Source organism: Protobothrops mucrosquamatus, unplaced genomic scaffold, assembly GCF_001527695.2.
Source record: "Protobothrops mucrosquamatus isolate PMUCROS unplaced genomic scaffold, P.Mucros_1.0 scaffold3388, whole genome shotgun sequence".
Lineage (NCBI taxonomy): Eukaryota > Metazoa > Chordata > Lepidosauria > Squamata > Viperidae > Protobothrops > Protobothrops mucrosquamatus.
The window spans coordinates 68,564-88,946 of record NW_015389370.1 but is presented as its reverse complement, the minus strand read 5'-3'; the positions used below and the strand labels follow the sequence as shown (position 1 = coordinate 88,946).

Genomic DNA, 20,383 nt, shown 5'->3' with positions numbered 1-20,383 from the left:
CCACTGCTGACTTGTCTTATTCATGGTGGGTGGAGTTTCCAGCGGGAGAACGTCTGGTTTAATAATTCCAACTTTATCCTATCCCCAAGAGAAGCAGGCTGGCTCTTTCCCCAAAGCACCAGTCCAGCAAAGGAGCAGCTACGTTTTGATTATGAGGGCGGATATTAGCTGCTCCCATCACATAGTGAGTCCCTAGGCCTTTTTTAAAAAAATGCACACATGTAAAAATCCACAGGTTTCCTAGCTATTTTTTACAGGCAAGGTGGAAAACAGGATGTATTCAAGAATGATCTCGCCCAAGAGCATCAAGCCATATTCCTAGATGGAGTCATTTGTGAATGTATCCTGTAGCAAGTCCACTTCCACATGGCTAAATATGGTGCAAAGCAAATGAGGTATTTAGTTATGCTGCGTTGAGTCCATCTAGGTCAATGGTAGGCAACCTTGGCTCTTTTATGACTGGTGGACTTCAACTCCCAGAATTCCTGAGCCAGCATGGCTCAGCTTGGAAACCTCTCCCTTTCCCCTCAGCATGGCTGGCTCAGGAATTCTGGGAGTTGAAATCCACGAGTCATAAAAGGGCCACGTTTGAAGACCCCTAGTACATGGGTAGGCAGCCTTGGTTCTTTTATGACTGGTGGACTTCAACTCCCAGAATTCCTGAGCCAGCATGGCTCAGCTTGGAAACCTCTCCCTTTCCCCTCAGCATGGCTGAGAATTCCTGAGCCAGCATGGGGGAACTATGGCCCCCTCCATGACTGGGACTTCAACTCCCAGAATTCCTGAGCCAGCCATGCTGAGGGGAAAGGGAGAGGTTTCCAAGCGGAGCCATGCTGGATCAGGAATTCTGGGAGTTGAAGTCCACCAGTCATAAAAGAGCCAAGGTTGCCTACCCCTGATCTAGGTCAACATTGCTTATTCTGCCTGGATGCATCGTGCTAGGTGACATTGGTTTTGACCACAACTTGTTGCACAGGCCCCATCTGCCTTGGGTTCACACCATCCTCCAAGCCATAATGTGATCCCAGGCTAGTTGTTTTGTGCGAACCTGACTGTGGGCTAATTTGGGTTCTCCAGGGTTTCAGGCAAATGATCTTTTGTAGTTTGACTGGAGATACCAGAGTAGAAACTGGGGACTTTTTGTGCTGCCAAACAGAACCTCCAGTCTCAGCTCAAGTTCTTCCCTGACTCCAAAAACGTGCAAACAGCCCTGCACCTGGGTAGCATTTATGGAGGAAAGGCCTTACCTTGAGCAGCTCTACCTCCACCTGGTCCCTCACCAGGTCAGGATGTTGCCGGCGCTCACGGCACTGCAGGTTGTCTGTGGCAATGCTGTAGGGGAGCTCGGTGGCGTCAATGGCTCGCTCCAGCCGCAGCTTCTGAGCTGCCAGCTGGTCAGTCTCAGCCACCAGATCCTCTATCTCCCTCTGGAGCTCCGACTTCCAGAAGTGGATGTCCTGGAGCCGCTGGCCCACCTTAGCCGTGGAGTCCTCTTGGGTGCGCTGGGACAACTCAGCCGTGTAATTGGCCAGGTTCTGGGACTCGTGGCGGCAGCGCTCAGAGTGGTCGCGGTCGGCAAAGGCCTCGTGGTATCGGGTGTAGTTATTCTGGTGCCATTCTTCGGGCAGGAACTTGGCTGTGCGGAAGCCAGCCGTGGCCAAGCCGCTGGATGAATCGGGACCGGTGTTCAGAGCCGGCTCGTAAACCTTCATGGGGAGCTCAGAGACAGGGACGCACTGCGGAGCAGGCTCCTTGGTGAGAAGCACGGCAGGCTGAGACATGACTCCGGTGGCAGCTTTGCCAGGCCAGGAAATTCCACGGCTCGCTCAGGGGCCTCGGGGATGCTCGGTTGCCACAAAAGTTGCTCTGATCAGCGTCTTCCTGTTGCTATGGGCAACACTCCTGGCCAATGAGCAAGCTGATCTCTGCTGCAAGGAAACGGACCAGCCTTTGAACTTTGGTGTTCTCTTGTTGCCCGGGCGACAAGCCAATGAACTGCAGGGGAAGTCACAACACAGGTGACGTAATCCCTCATCACTCAGAGAGTTGGAAAGGACAAAGAGCTAGGAGTGCACAAGAGTGCACACACACACACACTCACACCGAGCCCCCAAGGGGCGCGGCAAGAAACTGGGGCACTAGGGCAACCAAGCTGTGCCTTGTCATGATAAAAATAATTGCACAGTGATAAAGTAAATGTAGACATTGACCTGCTTGTACTGAAAACTAAAGAAGGATAACAAGGGCATCCTTCATCCACACTGCCATTTAAAGGGAATGTAATGTTATTACAATAATAATAATACACCCTCAAGGGCAGAACTGAAAAATCATCAGATGATTCAAAGTTGAGATTATGCAAAAAAAAAGCAGAAGAAACAGATCACTCAGCTCATGCAAAAAGATTGCACAAACTGATGATAAACAAAAACATCACCCGGTCATCAAAATGGTTCACTGGAACATCTGCAAAAATTATCATATGCCAGTAATGAAAAATAGGTGGAAACATATACTTGAAAAAATAGAAGATGAGCAAGTTAAAATGCTGTAGGATTTCCAAATTCAAACTGATAATCATAGCACACCAGATTTTACTACAGTTGGAAAGTAGAAAGCGTGGATAATTGAAATGGCAATACCAGGGCATGTAGTAGAATGGAAGGCAGAGAACTGGAGAAGATCAGAAAGTGTTAAGATCTGAAAATCAAAGTTGAAAGTTTATAAATTATAAATCCAAATTTATGGTGATCCCAGTGGTTATTGGTACATTGACTGAAACATAGGACATGGAAATTTCCATCTGTCAACTGCGACCAGGCAATATGGCGGGAATAACGGGGAAAAAAATAGCAAAAGGCATGGATCCACACATATCCTATGCCAAAACATTACGAAATCCTAAGTTCTTAGGAAGAACTTGGTGTGTTATGAAGACCAACGGCAGATATAAAGAACTGGCAGCTGTGATTTCACATTGTTGTCAACATATACTATCTCTACTTTTACAGTTTGCCTATTAAGTTTCTAGACAAGCCAACATCCTCCAAGCAACACTGTAAAACAGCTTGTCCAAGAGGCTAATTGCAAGGCCCTGTGATAGTTGCAGATATTTAGACATTTCATTCGCTGGCAATTCCCTTTAACATCTTGAGTACCTGTCAAATCAATACAGCTATAGAGAAGCAGATTTCCTTAGGTTCAGCCTAGAAATGTGAGTGCCTAAGAATATTCTTACTAATAAACAGGTGGTAAAATAAGAAATAGCATTAAATATTATTGAAAGTAGGTGTTTATTAATTAAATTTAGGTAAGCCATCTTTAAAAGCTATCTTCCTAAAATAAGTCGCCATAATCAAAATCACTATAATCTACATACAGGTAGTCCTTGACTCACAACAGTTCGTTTAGTGACTGGCACTTAAAAAAAGTGACTTGTGGCTGTTTTTCACACTTACAACCGTTGCAACATCCCCAGGGTCACGTGATCAAAATTCAGATCTTGGCAACCGGTTTGTATTTATGACGGTTGCAGTGTCCTGGGGTCACGTGATCCCCTTTTGCGATCTTCTGACAAGCAACATCAATGGGGAAGCCAGATTTGTTTACCCACCGTGTTACTAACTTAACTGCAGTGATTCGCTTAACTGTGGCAAGAAAGGTCGTAAAAAGAGGCAAAATTCACTTAACAAATGTCTCACTTAGCAACAGAAATCTTAAGTCTGTTGTGGTAGGAAGTGGAGGATTAGCTGTAGAAAGACAACCTTAAGAGCCCTGGTGGTGCAGTGATGAGTATGCAGTATTGCAGGCTGACTCGGCCCACAGCCAGGAGTTCGATCCTGACCAGCTCAAGGTTGACTCAGCCTTCCAACCTTCCGAGGTCGGTAAAATGAGGACCCAGATGGTTGGGGGGGCAAAATGCTGACTCTGTAAACCGCTTAGAGAGGGCTGTAAAAGCACTGTGAAGCGGTAGGTAAGCCTAAGTGCTGCTGCTATTGCTAAAGAAAACCCCGCAAACGTTGAGGAAATGTTAAGGGAAGCCACACACAAAAGTTGTCTTAGTATTTTTACCCATGTGATTTGCAGCTGCCTGTAAAGGGCTCAGCAGGGAGCACTTTTAGTTTTGCCGAAAAGTTTTGAGAACAGATTGTTCCAAGAGGTCCTAGCAAGATGTCATCTTCTCCACCCTCATTCAACTGTCTCCTGAACGTCTTTGTGTTTCCATCTTCAGCTCCCAGTGATTGTTTTATGCCTGGCTCTAAAGATCTGTGAATATGTCTGTATTTATGTATGTGCATAAAATATACATCATATGCAGGATCTCTCTCCCCTGAGCAGCGTTTCGCAACTGTGGCAGCTGTAAGATAGGGGGACTTCAACTCCCAGAGTTCCTCAGCCAACATGCCAGCTCCCACCTTGCTTAGCTTCTGGAGGTCTGTAAGGATCACAATCACAATCCTAGCAATTGTCATAACAAACCCATTTGATATGGCTCATCTTCCCACTTTCAGAGGCTACTTTTACGTTGCCCACAAGGGAGGGTCGCTGTGAAATGATTGCTCTTTGAAAAAGCAGAGTTCACATCCGTGCAAGTCCTGGAAACTGCTCAAATGCATTGAAGGTGGGCATCGTGCTTCCATTTCCGAAGGTGTTCTGGCTCTTAATGCCACCTAGCTTATAATGCAATTTACCCAGTACTGTATGCGAAAACCAGAGCTGTGATATTCAACCCCTTTTAAAATCTCGATCCAGGATGATTGCTGGAATCCTGGGCTATGCCAAAATCGTTCCTAGCACACACAAAGGTTACCCTCCCACAGCAGCTCCTTCTGCTCCATCCAGAGGCGTAGATGGGACCCCAAGTCTCAGTTCCTCCACTGGCCCTGCTTGGGTTAGCCAAGGCTCCCATCGTACAGGTAGTGGGTAGTAGTAGTCCAGGTAGTAGTCCTGGACTTACAGCCACACCTGAGCCCAAAATTTCTGTTGCTAAGCCAGACATTTGTTAAATGAATTTGGCCCCGTTTTACGACTTGTGGCTTCTCCGTTGACTTTGCTTGTCAGAAGATCGCCAAAAGAGGATCACGTGACCCCGGGACACTACAACCCCTCGTAAATATGAGTCAGTTGCCAAGCGTCTGAATTTTGATCACGTGACCATGGGGATGCTTCAATGGATGTGTGAAAAACGGTCATTAAGTCACTTCTTTCAGGGCCGTTGTAACTTTTGAACTGTCACTAAACGAACCGTTGTTAAGTCAAGGACTACCTGTACTCCAGACAGATTTTTTGCAGGCTGCCAAGGTTGAAATTTTTTTTAAAATGCATTCCAACTGGATTTTCCCCCAGAATCAAGTTGGCACCTGGTCTGCCACCCAACGAAAGCTATCACCCCACCAACCCAGGAAAAACATGTAAAATGCCAGCCCCGGCATGTGAGGTGACCCCCACCCATTGCAGCTCGCAGCCCCTGCCCCCAAATATTACAGACAGATCTCAAATGACCATCCACTCTGACTAGCTCAACAATAAAAAAAGTAAACAAGCAGGCAAGTGTTGGTTTATTTTATTTAATTTTATTACGGTTTTAAAAAGGTATCTATTTCTCCAGCAGAGCAAGGTCACATTTGAAGATTTGCAGGAATTCCATTTCAAACAAAGGAGGGTGGAGGGGGGGGGAAAGAATCAGCTTTGCATTACTTCACTATAGCTCAAGTGTTTTAATATTTAAAATTGAATTTTAGTAATATGCAAGCCAAGCTCAGCTTCAATGCAGGATACACTATATGTAAAATCTGCCCCACATTCATGTTAAGTTTGGTTTACAGGGAAAAACAGAATGAGACAAGTATGTTTTATAAGAGTTATAGTCTTCCCAAAGTCACAATCAAGGAGTGACCCTCTGGGATAATTCCATGGCTGAGCTTTAAAGAAATCTGCTTGTGACACAACCCACTTCTCCAACGAGGGCCATCATGCAATCGAGTATGATTATTTTGGCAGGAGAGTGAACATTTTGACAGCAAATAGTGTTTGTTTGTTTTTTAAAAAAAGCAGGAAAGTAAAAAGTTTAAGCTTTACAAGCACACAGACTATAAGGACAGCTGGCTTATCCAAGCCTGTTTTTTTCTCTTTACCAAAACAAAAAAGATGGCACCAAAAATTTTAAAATCCTCAAATAATTTTGTTCAGAGGAGCTAGACTGAAAGCAAAGCTTCAAAGCACAGAAGAATTACTCTAGTCTAATTGGTAAGAGGGAAAGGGGGGGGGGATAAATTCCACACATGGAGAGCTACATGCTCTGTTCTTTTTTTTTTTTCAGTCTAACTGGGAAGCAATCTTAACTTCCTCATCTAGCATTTTGGGCTGGGCTCGTAACTACTTTGGAGAAACCACGGACCAAAAACCTCAGCAAAGCTCCATACTCATTCAGTGCACCGATGGTTTATAAATCAAGGAGTCTGTGCGTTCATCAGTGGCCCAAGTCCTTGTTTCCTATTTCTCCATTCCAGGCCAATTCCTTCTTTCTGAGTATTAGACGGCTCTGCTCACTAGTTGAGTTTTTCAGTTACAATTTCATTTGAAGTACTACTTTGTGTTTGTTTTTTGGCAGAATATTTTATCATTTTGCAACAGTCTTAATCCTGCACCCACAAACATTAAGTGCTTAATTCTCGAAAGAGAAATGCTTGTTTAAACCAGAAAGAACCATGCCACACAGACAATCTGCAGTCTGGATTCTCATTAAGTCAATAAGCCATCCATGAGCTGCACTTGACATTGGCAATCTTTTTTTTAAAAAAAAAGAACATCTAAAAAGATAATGCAACCTGAGACTTGAGGCTGGAATTAATGTTAAATTCCCATCGTTTCGTGACAGGTCATTTTTAGCTGTTTAAGATGCAATTAGCGGTGTTTTTAAAAAGCTCCACAAAGTAAATGAGAATAGATATGCTTCTCCCAGAGAATATCCGTGGCCTTTTACGTTGGAGTATGCTTCACGTTGCATTTTTCAAAGGCAAAAAACAAGGGTGCACAATTCAAAAGGCCCCTTACTGCTGCCTGAGTCCCTCCTGAATCAATCCCACCCACCCACCCCCAAATTGCAAGGACTTCTGCTGCTTGGATAGACCTCCATGGATTTGACACAACCACTCCCAAATTAAGAGAAACAGAACGCATCGGGAGAGACGAGAGATCTGGGGAAAACATCTGACTGATGGGACATGAAGAGGCTCTAAACCAGGGGTCCTCAACTTGGGCCACTTTAAGACTTGTGGACTTCAATTCCCAGAATTCCTCAGCCAGCAAAGCTGGCTGAGGAATTCTGGGAGTTGAAGTCCACAAGTCTTAAAGTGGCCCAGGTTGAGGACCCCTGCTCTAAACTAAGGATCCTACAGTGTATTTTGCTGCCCAGTCAAGCAACATTCAACTGGAATCTGGCTCCAAGGCTATTCTGAAACACTGCAACTGCCCTTCTGCAGTCAAGGCAGACTAGCGATCCAATCCTCCTCAGCCAGAAACTCCACAGAAGGCGAGGGATGAAGGGGCTGTAGCCAAACACACCCAGTGGGCACCAGAACAGGGAAGGCTACCCTACCATTTTCAAAGTCCCCATTGCTAGCGGGTGAGTTATTACTATCCCTTTCCATTGATAATAATAATAATACGACAGATCTCTGGGGCTACAGAAAAAAGGGCTGCGCGTTGAAGTTTGTTGGGAGGGGAGGGGAGTTTGGACCCCAGGTGGAGCAGCCCCTCGTGTCCGGACCCCAACCCTTTTTGCACCTTTCCCAGTGGTGGCTCACTGGGTAGGTATGTCACATACCTGTCTCGAAAATGGTGGGCACCTTTTTGCTGCACCAACTGAATGCTTGGCCAGCTCAACCACAACGCTGGGGGTCGCTTAGCTTTGCAGCCCTTGGGCACTGAGGCCACCCGAAAGGGGTCTTCCCCTCAGGGCACAAGAGGCTCACCATCCATCTCACCCAAATGACCAAGGAAATAATGGTGCCCGAGACACTGGTGCTCCTGCCTTTAAACAGCAGCTCAAACCTCACCCCCATCATGATGGGAAGACGCCGAGGCCAAAACCCTTTAAAAAAAAAATACATTTCCTAACCACCCAGTTTTCTCCCTGCACACTGAGGAAGTGTAAGTTACATACCTATATAAATAAAAATTACATGTCCTCCCAGTGACAAAACACATTCCTCTGACAATCCAAATACTCTGCTGGGTGACTTAAGCAATTGATTCAAAACCTTCCCAGCAGAAATTCCTGGGGCCGGGGGGGGGGGGGAGAGGAGGGCCTGGGGCAGCTGCCTTAAGAGTTCACACACACACAACCCCAACAAACAGCCTTTTTGTAACGACTTAGTCTCTGCTGCATCATCACCAGGGAAATCTGTTTACATCACCTCCCGGCTTTGTAATTTGCACACTTATTTAAATAGAAAATTATGTGTCTAGTAGGCTTTAAAAGGAAAATATTAATATATTTAAGAATATATATATACGTGTGTGTGTGTATATATATATACATATACATATATATTCTCTCTAAAGGAAGCATGTGGGTCTTACTTGCCAAGTCATGGTGTTGATATTGTTGTCAAAAGTGGCAATACTGTTGAAGCAAATATTTAAACACATTCAAGAAATAAAGGACAAAAAGCAATCTATAATCAAATAAATGTCTGATATTTCCTTTCTTCCCTTTAAGAGTACATGTAAGGTCACTTTTAGCCTTGGAATGGATGTGTAATCTACCTGCGATGAGCTTGCTAGCTACTAGAAATGTTGGGAATCCTCTTCTAAAGAATCTACTCTGAGGAAAGCCATAGAGGATTGAGAGGAGTGTTACTACCCTCAGGATGTATTCTTTTTTTTAATGGCAATTTTTGTGTGACTCAAGAAGAGAGAGCCTCAAATTCGTTTTCCCAGTGGGCGGATGAGCACCAGTGGGCTTTTGAGCAAAGGGGCGGGCGGGGAAGAGGGGAGGGTGAAAACAAGGTTGTCATTTAGATCATACGGTTGCGTTTATGGGTTGGGGAGTCCGTAATGCCATCACCGCACTGGGCTGAGGTACGCTTCCTAGTTCCACCATTGTCCAAGTGGAGCGCCATTTCTTCAGATATGAAAGTGTTCAAGTCAACATCATGGAGTCCGTTTCTCCTTCGGCTCCCGTTGGAGCCGCTGCTCACATGAGTGGGGGAGCCCGGGGTGCTCGAGCGAACGCTGATGCTGGCCATCGCACCGCTGAGACCTGCAAGGGGAAAAGGAAAGAAGGAAGGCATTAAGACGGTCTGGGAGCCAGGGTCATCCGTGAAGCCGGGCGGGCATGCCAAGGGGGTGAAAGGCTGGAAAAACCTGCCTCCAGTGGAACAACCTGCCTCCAGAAGCGGTGAATGCTCCAACACTGGAAGTTTTTAAGAAGAGACTGGACAGCCATTTGTCCGAAATGGTATAGGGCAGTGGTGGCGAACCCATGGCACGCGTGCCACAGGCGGCACTCAGAGCCCTCTCTGTTGGCACACGTGCCACCGCCACCAGCAGCAGGTGCATCAGGCCACCACTGCCACCAGGAGGAGCCCCACCCAGCACAAAGGAGATGAAGCGGCCAACTAGCAAGCTCGAGTAGAGGTGGTAGAGCAGAGGTCACCAACCATTGTTGATTGGTGGACTGGAAGAAAAGGGAGGGGCATGGGGTCACAAGCACACACGTGCTGCAAATGGGGCGGGGCTAGTGCCTGCATGATACTCACTAGCCCTGCCCCGTTCTTGCATGGTGCAGCACCTTGTATCTGCACCCCACAGCATGGCCGTTTTTGCACCTTGCAGCACGGTGGCCCGTTTTTGCACCCCCGGGTTTTGCATGCCAGAGGCGACACTCAGAGGCACCTCCCTGCCCCCCCCCCATGAGGGCACCACAATGCTGATGCAGCCCTGGCACTTTGTGATAAATAAGTGGGTTTTGGGTTGCGGTTTGGGCACTCGGTCTCTAAAAGGTTCACCATCACTGGTATAGGGTTTCCTGCCTGAGCAGGGGGTTGGACTAGATGACCTCCAAGGTCCCTTCCAACTTTATTATTATTATTATTATTATTATTATTATTATTATTATTATTATTATTATTATTATTATTATGGATCATCGCACAGTCAGCCAGATGTTCAGACTGGATTTGGCATTTTGTCTTCCTATTGAGTCCTTCCCAAGGACCTGGGATAGGCAGATGTGGATGTTTGATGGTATTACAGATATCGTCGCAGGATGAAAGCAGTTCCTAGTAAGGCCGCCTTTTGCAATTGACTAATGGTGAATTTGTCAATGCCGATGGTGTTCAAGTAGTGCTCAAGTTGTTTTGGGATTGCATCCAAGGCGCCTATGACTATTGGTACTACCCTTGCTTGCTTTTGCCACAGTCTTTCTATTTCTATTTGTAGGTCTTTGTATTTTGTTATCTTCTCCAGTTCTTTCTCGTCTATTCTGCTGTCTCCAGGCACTGCCACGTCCACTATCCAGACTTTTTTGTCTTTCTTATTGACAATTGTTAAGTCTGGGGTGTTATGTTGCAGGTGCTTGTCTGTTTGAATTCTGAAGTCCCAGAGCAGTTTAATTTTATCATTTTCTATGACTATNTATTATTATTATTATTATTATTATTATTATTATTATTATTATTATTATTATTATTATTATTATTATTAAAAAAGGAAAGATGCCCATTTTCCCTCCACATCTACATTAATGTGAATCCACAAGCTGACCTGGGCTACGTAACCGGTGACTCATCTACAGTTTGGGATGCTTATAAAAGTCGCAGCTCTTCCTACTGGAGGCAACTTGAGCACAGATGGCAGGTCTGGACCCCTCACGGGAGAACACCGGGCTTACTCCGAGCTCTTGGGTGCCGAGCAGGCTGCAAATGGTCAACTACAGGCATCCTCATTAGAATTTGGGAACACGGCTGCAGAGGGTTATGGAAGTGCCCCACAGATTCCCTGGGGATCTGTTCAGAAAGGCACCCCTCCTCTTGCCGTCAAGCCAACCTTCTCTAGGAAAAAGATATAGGTAGTCCTTGGCTTACGACCACAATTGAATACAAACGTTCTGTAGCTCAGCGACAGCTGTTCAGTGAATTTTGCCCCGTTTTATAACCTTTCTTGCCACGGTTGTTAAGTGGATCACTGCAGTTGTTAAGTTAGTAACACGGTCGTTCAATGAATCTGGCTTCCCCATTGACTGTGCTTGTCAGAAGGTCACAAAAGGGGATCACGTGACCTCAGGACACTGCGACCGTCATAAATACGAGTCAGCAGCCAGGCATCTGAATTTTGATCCCGTGAACCATGGGTATGCTGCAACGGTCGTAAGTGTGAAAAACAGCCATAAGTCACTTTTTTCAGTGCTGTTGTAACTTGGAATGGTCACTAAATGAACTTTGGTAAGTCAAGGACTGCCTGTATTCCAAACTATGTCCACAAAAGGGTTAAATCATGGAAGTCATCCTTGTCAATGCCTTTTTTTTCCTTTTTTCTAGCTTTCCCGTTCAGTAAGCCAGTTCTGGGAAAACTGGGGGGAAAAGGCAGTTCCTCTACCTCTTGGCTATGTAGGATATTGAGAATTGAAGTATATTTCACTAGTTCTTCAGCTAGGGCAGGGTAGGCAATCTTGGCTCTTTTATGACTCGTGGACTTCAACTCCCAGAATTCCTGAGCCAGCCGTGCTGGCTCAGGAATTCTGGGAGTTGAAGTCCACGAGTCATAAAAGAGCCAAGGTTGCCTACCCCTGAGCTAGGACATTTGCTCAAACATACAGGTCTAAATGCACATGTGGAAAAGGGGGTTCAGGTTTTGTCACCCTTCTTAGCAAACTTTGTCATCCAGTTAACTGGACATGGTTGTACAATCTGTGATACCTAAAAACAGAATTTATCCAGACTTAGGTTCTCTTCACATCCATATCAGCTGTGTTCTGCTTACCCAGAGGCTAAAGGATTGGCTTTACTCTGGAAATACTAGAGCTAACAAAATGCCAAACAGAACTAAACCCGGAAACATTTCTCCTGGGAATACTTAAAAAAGAAATTTGACAGGAAAATAAGATATTTTGATTCTACACATATTAACTGCGGCAAGAATTGCGTTCGCGCAATACTGGAAGGAACGCAATATACCACCAGAGGGATTGATCATTCAGAAGATATATGAATGTGCCGAAATGGATAAACTCACTTTAGAACTAAAAGAAAAAGACGATTCGGAATTTTACGCGGTTTGGGGAAAATGGTATACATGGATAGATAATAGAAACAAAAAATGGAAACATACATAAGGTTATTGTGAGTTAGATATTGAATGTACATAGTGTATACATGGTATAGAATGTTGATTCAAAGTATATAAAAATGATACAGTCTGCTGAATATGTATTAGAGCTGTATAAAGGAAAATGGTAATAAAATTACTTACTCTGGAAATACCCTTCCCAGCCTCCCCCACCCCATCCCAAGGCTTAGCCAAGGTGCAGGAATAAAACCAGATGCTTCAGGATATCCTTCCTTCTCCAACTTAGCTCAACCTCTCTAAGAAATTTGCCAGATAGCCAGCAGAAGCCCTTCAGAAGTCACTTGCTAGTCCCAAAAGTGCTTTTTTCCAAAAGGCAACTGGACTTTTTTTTTTATGTTACGCTTCTCATCCAAAAAGCTTCTTCAGTTCTTGGAATGAGAAGCAAAAAGCCCAGTTGCCTTTTGGGGAAAAAAGCATCTTTGGGACAACCATGACCTGGATGATTGAGAATCTCCATGGACATTTAGATCACTTACAAGGGCAAACAAAACTACTAGAATCAACTCCTTGCAGATTGCTTTCAAGAAGTCCCGATTCTGGAATAGGAAGCTCTTGGCACAATCAGCTTTTCTATACCGTTTGGGAACCAAGTAAGAAGGCCACATAACTAGAGCAGAATGCCAGCGAATAGCCCAAATCTGCAACAACGGAGTCAGGAAAACTAACGCTCAGAATGAACTGAGAAATACAAGAAATAACCCCCCAAAAAAGTTTCTTTCAACATGTAAGGAACAAGAAAAAGTCAAAGATATGATTGGTCCACTAATGGGAGACGATGGCAAGGTGGAGACAGGCAGCAAGGAGACTTCTTTTTAATTTCTTCTTTGCATCTGTCTTCACACAAAAAGAACATTAGCCCAACCTACCAAAAGCAGCACAGTGGGAGACAGAACAGGAATGCAGGTCAAAATAGGCAAGAAATAGGTAACAAAACACCTATCCACTCTAGATGAGTTCAAATACCAGAACCACAAGGATTACATCTGAAGGAGCTAGCAGACGTGATCTCAGAACCACTAAACAGAATCTTTCAAAGCTCCTGGAACACAGGAGAACTGCCAGAGGACTGAAAAAGAACTGATGTGGTTCCAATCTATAAAAGGGAAAAGGGGCGTTGTCTTACCTGAACGCCTTTTCTCAGTAAGGAGATGGAGAATCCACCAATGGGTTTTCTCTGTCTGCCTGCTCTTGAGACCAAGTAGCCAAATCTGACACGCCCCCTCTTGCTAGAGATCCAGTCTCTAGCTAGAGCGAAAGTGGCTGAAGGTGGACGAGGTGTTGGCTCTCAATCCCTTAAATTCAGCCTAACTGACCTAAAGGGTGGGTGTGGATTCTCCATCTCCGTACTGAGAAAAGGCGTTCAGGTAAGACAACGCCTCCAGTACATGAGATGGAGAATCCACCAATGGGACATACCAAAGCCTCACTGTCCCGATGGGTGGGAAACAGATAAGGCCGGAACAACGTCCCCGGAGACCACCTGCTGAAGGACCCTCCGACCAAAGAAAGCGTCCGCAGAAGCGAAGCGGTCAATTCTGTAATGGCGGACAAACGGGGAGGGCGAGGACCATGTCGCAGCCCTGCAAATCTCCTCGATGGACGCCTGAGTGGCCCATGCCGCCGAGGTCGCAGCACTGCGAGTAGAATGGGCAGTAAGATGACTTGGAGCTGGCAGGGAAGAGGACTGGTACGCCTCCGCGATGCAGGTCAAATGGTCGCTATAGGTTCAAAAGGTGGTTTTGTCAGAGCACGAAGCACACGAGGCAATTCCCAAGAGGGGTACCTGTGTACCACGGGAGGTCTGGTGTTGCACACACCCTTGATGAAGGCACGAATCCTAGGATGGTGACCTAAGGGAACTGAATCCGTGCAAGTAGTAATGTTGACAGGGCCGCCACCTGTCTGCGAATAGTCGCAGGGGCCAGGCCCCTGTCCAGACCATCCAGAAGATAATCTACGATCTGAGGGATAGTCAATTTGTAGACATCCAGTTGTCGCCTTCTACACCAATGACAAAGATTTTTCCAAGTAGAATCATAGATGCGATTGGTCGCTGGGCAACGAGAAGCCTGAATCATGGTAATTGCGTGGGGGAAAATAATTCTTGTGTCATGATGCTGCGCTCAAGCGCCAGACGGTCAACTGTAACCATTGAGGGTCCGGGTGTTGGAGGGTCCCCTGGTGTAAGGATACACGATGTGGAGGGATCTTCCATGGAGGAGACCGGGAGAGATTCACCAAGTCGGCAAACCACGGCCTCTGTGGCCAGTACGGGGCCACGAGGATCACTTCCGCCTGCTCCTGGAACAGTTTGCGGATGGTCGCCGGTATGAGCGGGAGGGGAGGGAAGGCATAGAGGAGACCTTGTGGCCACGGAGTTTGCAAGGCGTCCGTCCCCTCCGCCCCTGAAAGAAAATAGCGGGAGTAGTACCTGGGGAGCTGGGCATTGGTTGACGACACAAACAGGTCGAGGATCGGATGGCCAAACCTGTGAGAGGTCTCAGAAAACAGATCCGGATGCAACCCCCACTCCGAGGGATCCACCGTGGAGCGACTCAAAAAGTCTGCCTGCTGGTTCTCGACCCCTAAGATGTGTTCGGCCCTGAGAGAGGCCAGGTTGGACTCTGCCCAGGAACCCAGGAGCCGTGCCTCGGACATGAGGACCCTGGACCTGGTGCCCCCCTGACGATTGACGTGTGCCTTGGATGCCACGTTGTCCGTAAGGATCAGAACGTGACGTCCCCTGATCTGATGTCTGAACTGGCGAAGAACTAAGTGGATGGCCCTGAGCTCCAGCCAATTGATGTTGTGCCTCAAGTCGGCGTGGGACCAACGGCCCTGCGCAAACTGAGACTGTAGATGGGCTCCCCAACCAAATAGACTGGCGTCCGTCGTAATGGTGATGTGATCCGGTTCCTTGAAGGGCGATCCCTTGGTCACCGCTTGTGAGAACCACCAGCGCAGAGACCTGAGAATATGAACCGGGACCCTGACCTGGCGGTTGGAAGCGCTGGCATTCACCCGCTGAAATGGTAGGAGGAACCATTGGAGGTCCCGCAAATGGAGCCTGGCCCAGGGAACTATGGCTATGCAAAAGACCATCTTTCCCAACAGTTGGGAGAGTAGGACCAGTGGGACGGGACGGTCCCTGTACACCCGACGGGCCAGGCCCCTGATGCTGATCACTCGCTCCTGGGAGAGATAGACCATGCAGTTTGTGGTGTCTATGACGGCTTCCAGGTGCGGAAGCCTGGATGAGGGAACCGTCTGGCTTTTTTGGAAACTGACCGAGAAACCATATTGTTGGAGGACCTGAATGGTGAGTTTCAGGTCCTCCTGAGCTGTCTGGAAGGATGACGCTTGGATCAGGATGTCGTCCAGGTAACACTGGACGCATATCGGTACCTTCCTCAAGTGGGCGGCTAGTATGGCCAGGATCTTGGTGAACACCCTGGGTGCCAAGGAGAGGCCGAAAGGAAGGGCCTTGTACTGGAAATGCCTGCCCCTGTAACAGAACCTGAGAAACCGTCGGTGAGCTGGATGGATGGGAATGTGGAGGTACGCTTCCGTGAGGTCTATTGACGCGAGGAAGTCTCCTTGTCTGATGCCCCCCAGGATGGACTGGAGTGATTGCATCTTAAACTTTTTGTAAGTGATGTAATAGTTTAGACCCTTGAGGTCCAAGATCGTTCTCCATCCCCCTGAGGCCTTGGGGACCACAAAGAGGATGGAGTATAATCCCCCTCCTTTGTGGTCCGGTGGTACCGGCTCTATGGCCTGAATCTCTAGAAGATGTTGAATGGCCTCCTGCATGAGTCCTTGTTTGAGTGGATCCCGGGAAACGGAACAGGTGATGAATCGGTCCGGGGGACTGGCCAGAAATTCCAGGGACAGACCAAACTGGACAGTTTGTAAGATCCAGGTGTCCGTGGAAGTGAGTTCCCACTGATGGAAGAAGTGGGCCAGCCTTCCCCCGATGGGAAGTGCAGTGTAAGAGTCACTTGGACCTCCTGTAGGGGCGTCTTGCCCCTCAAAATGGCTTAGATTGACTCTGTCTGGACCGAAAGCCCGACCTGTCATACGGACGGTCGTACGGCCTATCCTGTCTGGGTGTGTATGAGCGGGAAGGCTGAGAGACTGATGGGCCTGCAGCTGGCCGAAAGGACTGCCTGCAGAAAAAGGGAGCTGGACGTTTGTCGGCCCGTTTGTTCAAATGGGCCATGACCTTCCACTTGTCCTTGTTCTCCACAAGGTACGGGGCCAGGGCCTCCCCAAAAAGATTATTGCCCAGATACGGAGCAGTCGCAAGACGCCATTTGGCTTTGGCGTCAGCCTGCCACTGTTTCAGCCAAAGCATCCTCCTGGCTGTAATGTTGGATGCCAGAGGCCTAGAAGCAAAGTTGGCCGACTGGAGTGTTGCGTCCGCAGCGTACTCAGTGGCCGCCACCATTTTGTTTAGGTCCTGATGGGTCCTAATGTCCTCAGCAGGGACCCTGGCCTGAAGCTGACGCAGCCATAAAAGGGTGGTACGCACAAAAAAGGACGCACAAGTGGCCGTTTTAATCACCCATGCTGCTGATTGATGGGTCTTCCGAAAGGTCTGGTCCCATTTTTTTTGTCGTCCGCTTTAAGCGCTTCCAACATGTCTCCGGCGACCGAGGTCTGGGATACCAGAGGGGTCCAGGCTTCATCAACCTTGGGGACCTCCAGGGCATCAGTGAGGTCTGTGGAGGTACTGAAGATCTTTTTGTCAGACCCGCTTACGGAAAGGAAGGAGGAAGGGGAGACCCAATGTTTTTTGATCCCTTTGAGAAAGATAGAGGGACATGGAACGTGATGTTGGGCTGCCACCGTCTCAAAAAATATGGGATTTGGACTAGATTCTGAAGTTGCCTGCGGCTGAGGGAACTGATCGGACCCTATGTTTGCCGTTGATGTGGCCTTGCAGAGTAGGGGAAGAAAAAGGGCTGGATTGAAAAGGCCTCCCGATGGGGAGGGTTCAGGTGGAAGTTCCTCCTCCTCAGATTAAATTCCGGCTGCTCCTCACCTTACGGAGATGAGTATCCGCTCATGGAGTAGTGTACAGGAGATGTGAGTTCCTGGAGAACAGGAAACCCCGTGGAGGGAACATACGGTGGCATGGTCGATGTGGAAGCCCCTTGACCAGACAAATGAAAGGATCTTTCCGCGAGGGCGCGGTCCACAACCTTGGATAGTAAGGCCTCAAGACGGCCGTTGGAGAAAATGTCTCCGATGTCCGGATCCCTGAGTCCTGCGGCCGTAGGAGTGAAGGTGGCCTCTGTGGCTGAGCCTGGAGCAGTTGTTGTCTGTTGAGTCAATACAGAAGGGGAGCTGAGTGTGGTAGGCGTCCCTGAGAGAGACCACACCCCTTGGGCTGAAATTGAAGGACGTAAAGGAAGGTCAAATTCAGGAGCTGCCATTTGATCCGTTTCCAGTCCGGCCTGCCTCTGCACTCTGGAGAACTCCTTCTCCAGAGCCTGGTGCCTACGGCTGGCTTGCTTTTCCGCCAACTTGGAAGGCTTCTTGAGCGTGGTCTTGGCCTTAGATTTGAGCTTGCCTCCTGTTCAGAGGATTTGTGCCGGCCGTTAACTAGAGGATGGGGAGGCAGTGCTCATGGGTTGTGGCAACGTTGAGTCCTCCATCCTGGTTGACCAGTCTCAGGAAACTGAGAACGAAGCTCTGGCAGGCAAGCAGTTGGCGGAAGCGAAATTGGAACAAGTAACAAGACTGTTCCCCTGACCAGAAAATAATTCTATCTGGGCTTTGGACACGGCAATTGAGTCAGATGCCGAAGGCATGGTTGGGGACCCGCTCTGGGCTCCGCTTGGAGGCCTTAGGTGGCCAGTAAATGTGCACCATCAAAAAAGAAAAAAATTCCCAAGAGGGCGCAGAGGGCCTGAGAGGAAATAAGGGGTCCTTCGAGGGAGGATCAGGCTCAATTGGTGGCTACGCAATTTGTATTTGAATTGCAGAAGGTGAGGAGTGATAAGAGCGACCCACCCCAGATGCGGCCTAGGTCAGGCCAACTACTGTGGGTAAGCCTCATTGGGCCTAAAGAAGCCCCCACGTGGCGTTCAAAATGGCGGCCCAACCACTGTGAGTAGGCCTCGTTGGGCCTAAAGAGGCCCCCACATGGCGTTTAAAATGGCGGTCAATAAAAGGCGATCTTGCAATTTACGCCCAGAGGAGAACAGCGAAATTGTAAATTAAAGTCCTAAAAGGGGCCATTGAAACTGAGCCACCGATGGGACAGAGCGCTGGGAACGCTGAAGAAAAGGCCGCTCACGGCTCTACGTCCTTGTCGGCGGCCCCAAAATGGCGGCCGTGACTCGTCCTCCACCGAGAACGGGCTCCGCGGCCTCAGAATCTAGGTCCTGGTGCTGGGGCAATCGCGGAGGCAACACTAGCTGCTGCGCCGAAAATGCGCTCCGTAAGATTGCCTCCGAACGGCAGGCAAAACAGCTGAAATTGCTCCGTCAGGCTGCCTCCGAACGGCAGGCAAAAGACGAGGCTGAAATGAACTTCGTTGCCTTTAACAGCAACCAAAATGGCGTCTGCGACTGTTTTTGGCTGCCTGGGACATTCCCAAAGGTCTGACTTCAAAATTGAATTTCAGACCTGCAGCCTGAATTGTGCCCGGTAGCACCAAGAACGGAAAGAACAAAGGGAGGGAAGAATGTGAGATCTGATCTAAACAGCCCCTGCTTAGAAGCTTTTCCCCAGAGCCCTGGGGAACTGGAAGCAGGAAGGCTGCAAGACCTCCCCCCCCCACCCCACACACCTCAATCACGAATTGAGTTAGGGAATTTTGTTAAATTTGTGAAAGGGAGTTCCAAATTATTGTTTTAGCCAAATATTGAGGAAAGGAGAATTCACCAATGAAGTTATCTAACCTGCTATCTGCTGAGAGCCAAACCTGATACGTCGTCAAGAGCTGAGACCAAGTTAAGACTGGATCTCTAGCAAGAGGGGGCGTGTCAAGTTTGGCTACTTGGTCTCAAGAGCAGGCAGACAGAGAAAACCCATTGGTGGATTCTCCATCTCCTGTACTGGAAAAAAGTGGATTCAAGAAATACAGACCAATCAGCTTCACATCAATACCTGGGAATATCCCGCAAAAGACTATCAAGCCATGGATTTGTGAGAGCATCTAGAAATGAACAAAGCAATTAAAAGAAGCTAGCATGTGTTTGTTAAAAACAGATCATTGCCAGACAACCCTTACTGCCTTCTTTGATAAAGTGACTAAATTAGTGGATCAGGATAATGCCCTGGTCATAGAATACTTGGACTTCAGTAAGGAATTTTAAAGTAGACCACACTCTGCTTCTTGGCAAGATAGAACTATGTGGGATATACAGTGGCACCACCAGATGGATTCACAACTGACTGACCAACCGCATTCAGTCCTTAATGGAACTGCGTCTATATCAGGGCTTTTCAACCTTTTCACCCATCGTACCACTTTTAGGATATGGCAATATCCGAGTACTACCAGTCGCCTAGCAAGGTGTCAAAAACTTGATGACCCAAAAAAAAAAAAAAAAAAGGAAAAAAGTGATAAAATAGTCCTCGACTTACAACATTTCGCTTAGTGACTGTTTGAAGTTACAATGGCACTGAAAAAAGTGCCCCCCAAGCCACAGCCGAGCAAGACGCCTGCCCACCAGGTGGCGCTCTTCCTCCTGTCCGAGGTTTTCATTGTTGTGAGCATTTCTGTTGAGGATTGGCAGCGGGGGTGGGGTGGGGGGTGTTTGGTTTTTATTCCCCCCCGTCTGCTGGGTGGTTGCAGCAGGTTTTGGTCACTTCACATGACCCTGGGACACTGTGACCGTCATAAATTATTATTATTATTACTTTAATTTATACCCCGCCCTTCTCCCGAGGGACTCAGGGCGGCTTACAGGTAAGTAAAAACAGAGCTATACAATAAATATCTAAAAGCCAAATTAAAATATATATTAAATAACCTGTATTAGAAAAATTATAAAATCCCTATAAAATCCCCCCC

General features: G+C 47.5%; 2 protein-coding genes across 2 annotated transcripts in view; both read right to left on the bottom strand.

The window, feature by feature from the left end:
• TEKT4 (tektin 4) overlaps positions 1-1,861 on the bottom strand; it is a 19,058-nt gene extending 17,197 nt beyond the window's left edge. Inside the window, exon 1 of the mRNA XM_015826933.1 lies at positions 1,248-1,861. Coding sequence (XP_015682419.1) covers positions 1,248-1,781 — 534 coding nt within the window. The 5' untranslated portion in view covers positions 1,782-1,861. The remainder of the gene's footprint in view (positions 1-1,247) is intronic.
• A 7,024-nt stretch (positions 1,862-8,885) lies between these two features.
• The window catches only part of LOC107297570 (UPF0472 protein C16orf72), a 34,010-nt gene continuing 22,512 nt past the window's right edge, over positions 8,886-20,383 (bottom strand). The window contains exon 4 of the mRNA XM_015826930.1: positions 8,886-9,265. Within this exon, the coding sequence (XP_015682416.1) occupies positions 9,021-9,265 (245 nt within the window). The 3' untranslated portion in view covers positions 8,886-9,020. The remainder of the gene's footprint in view (positions 9,266-20,383) is intronic.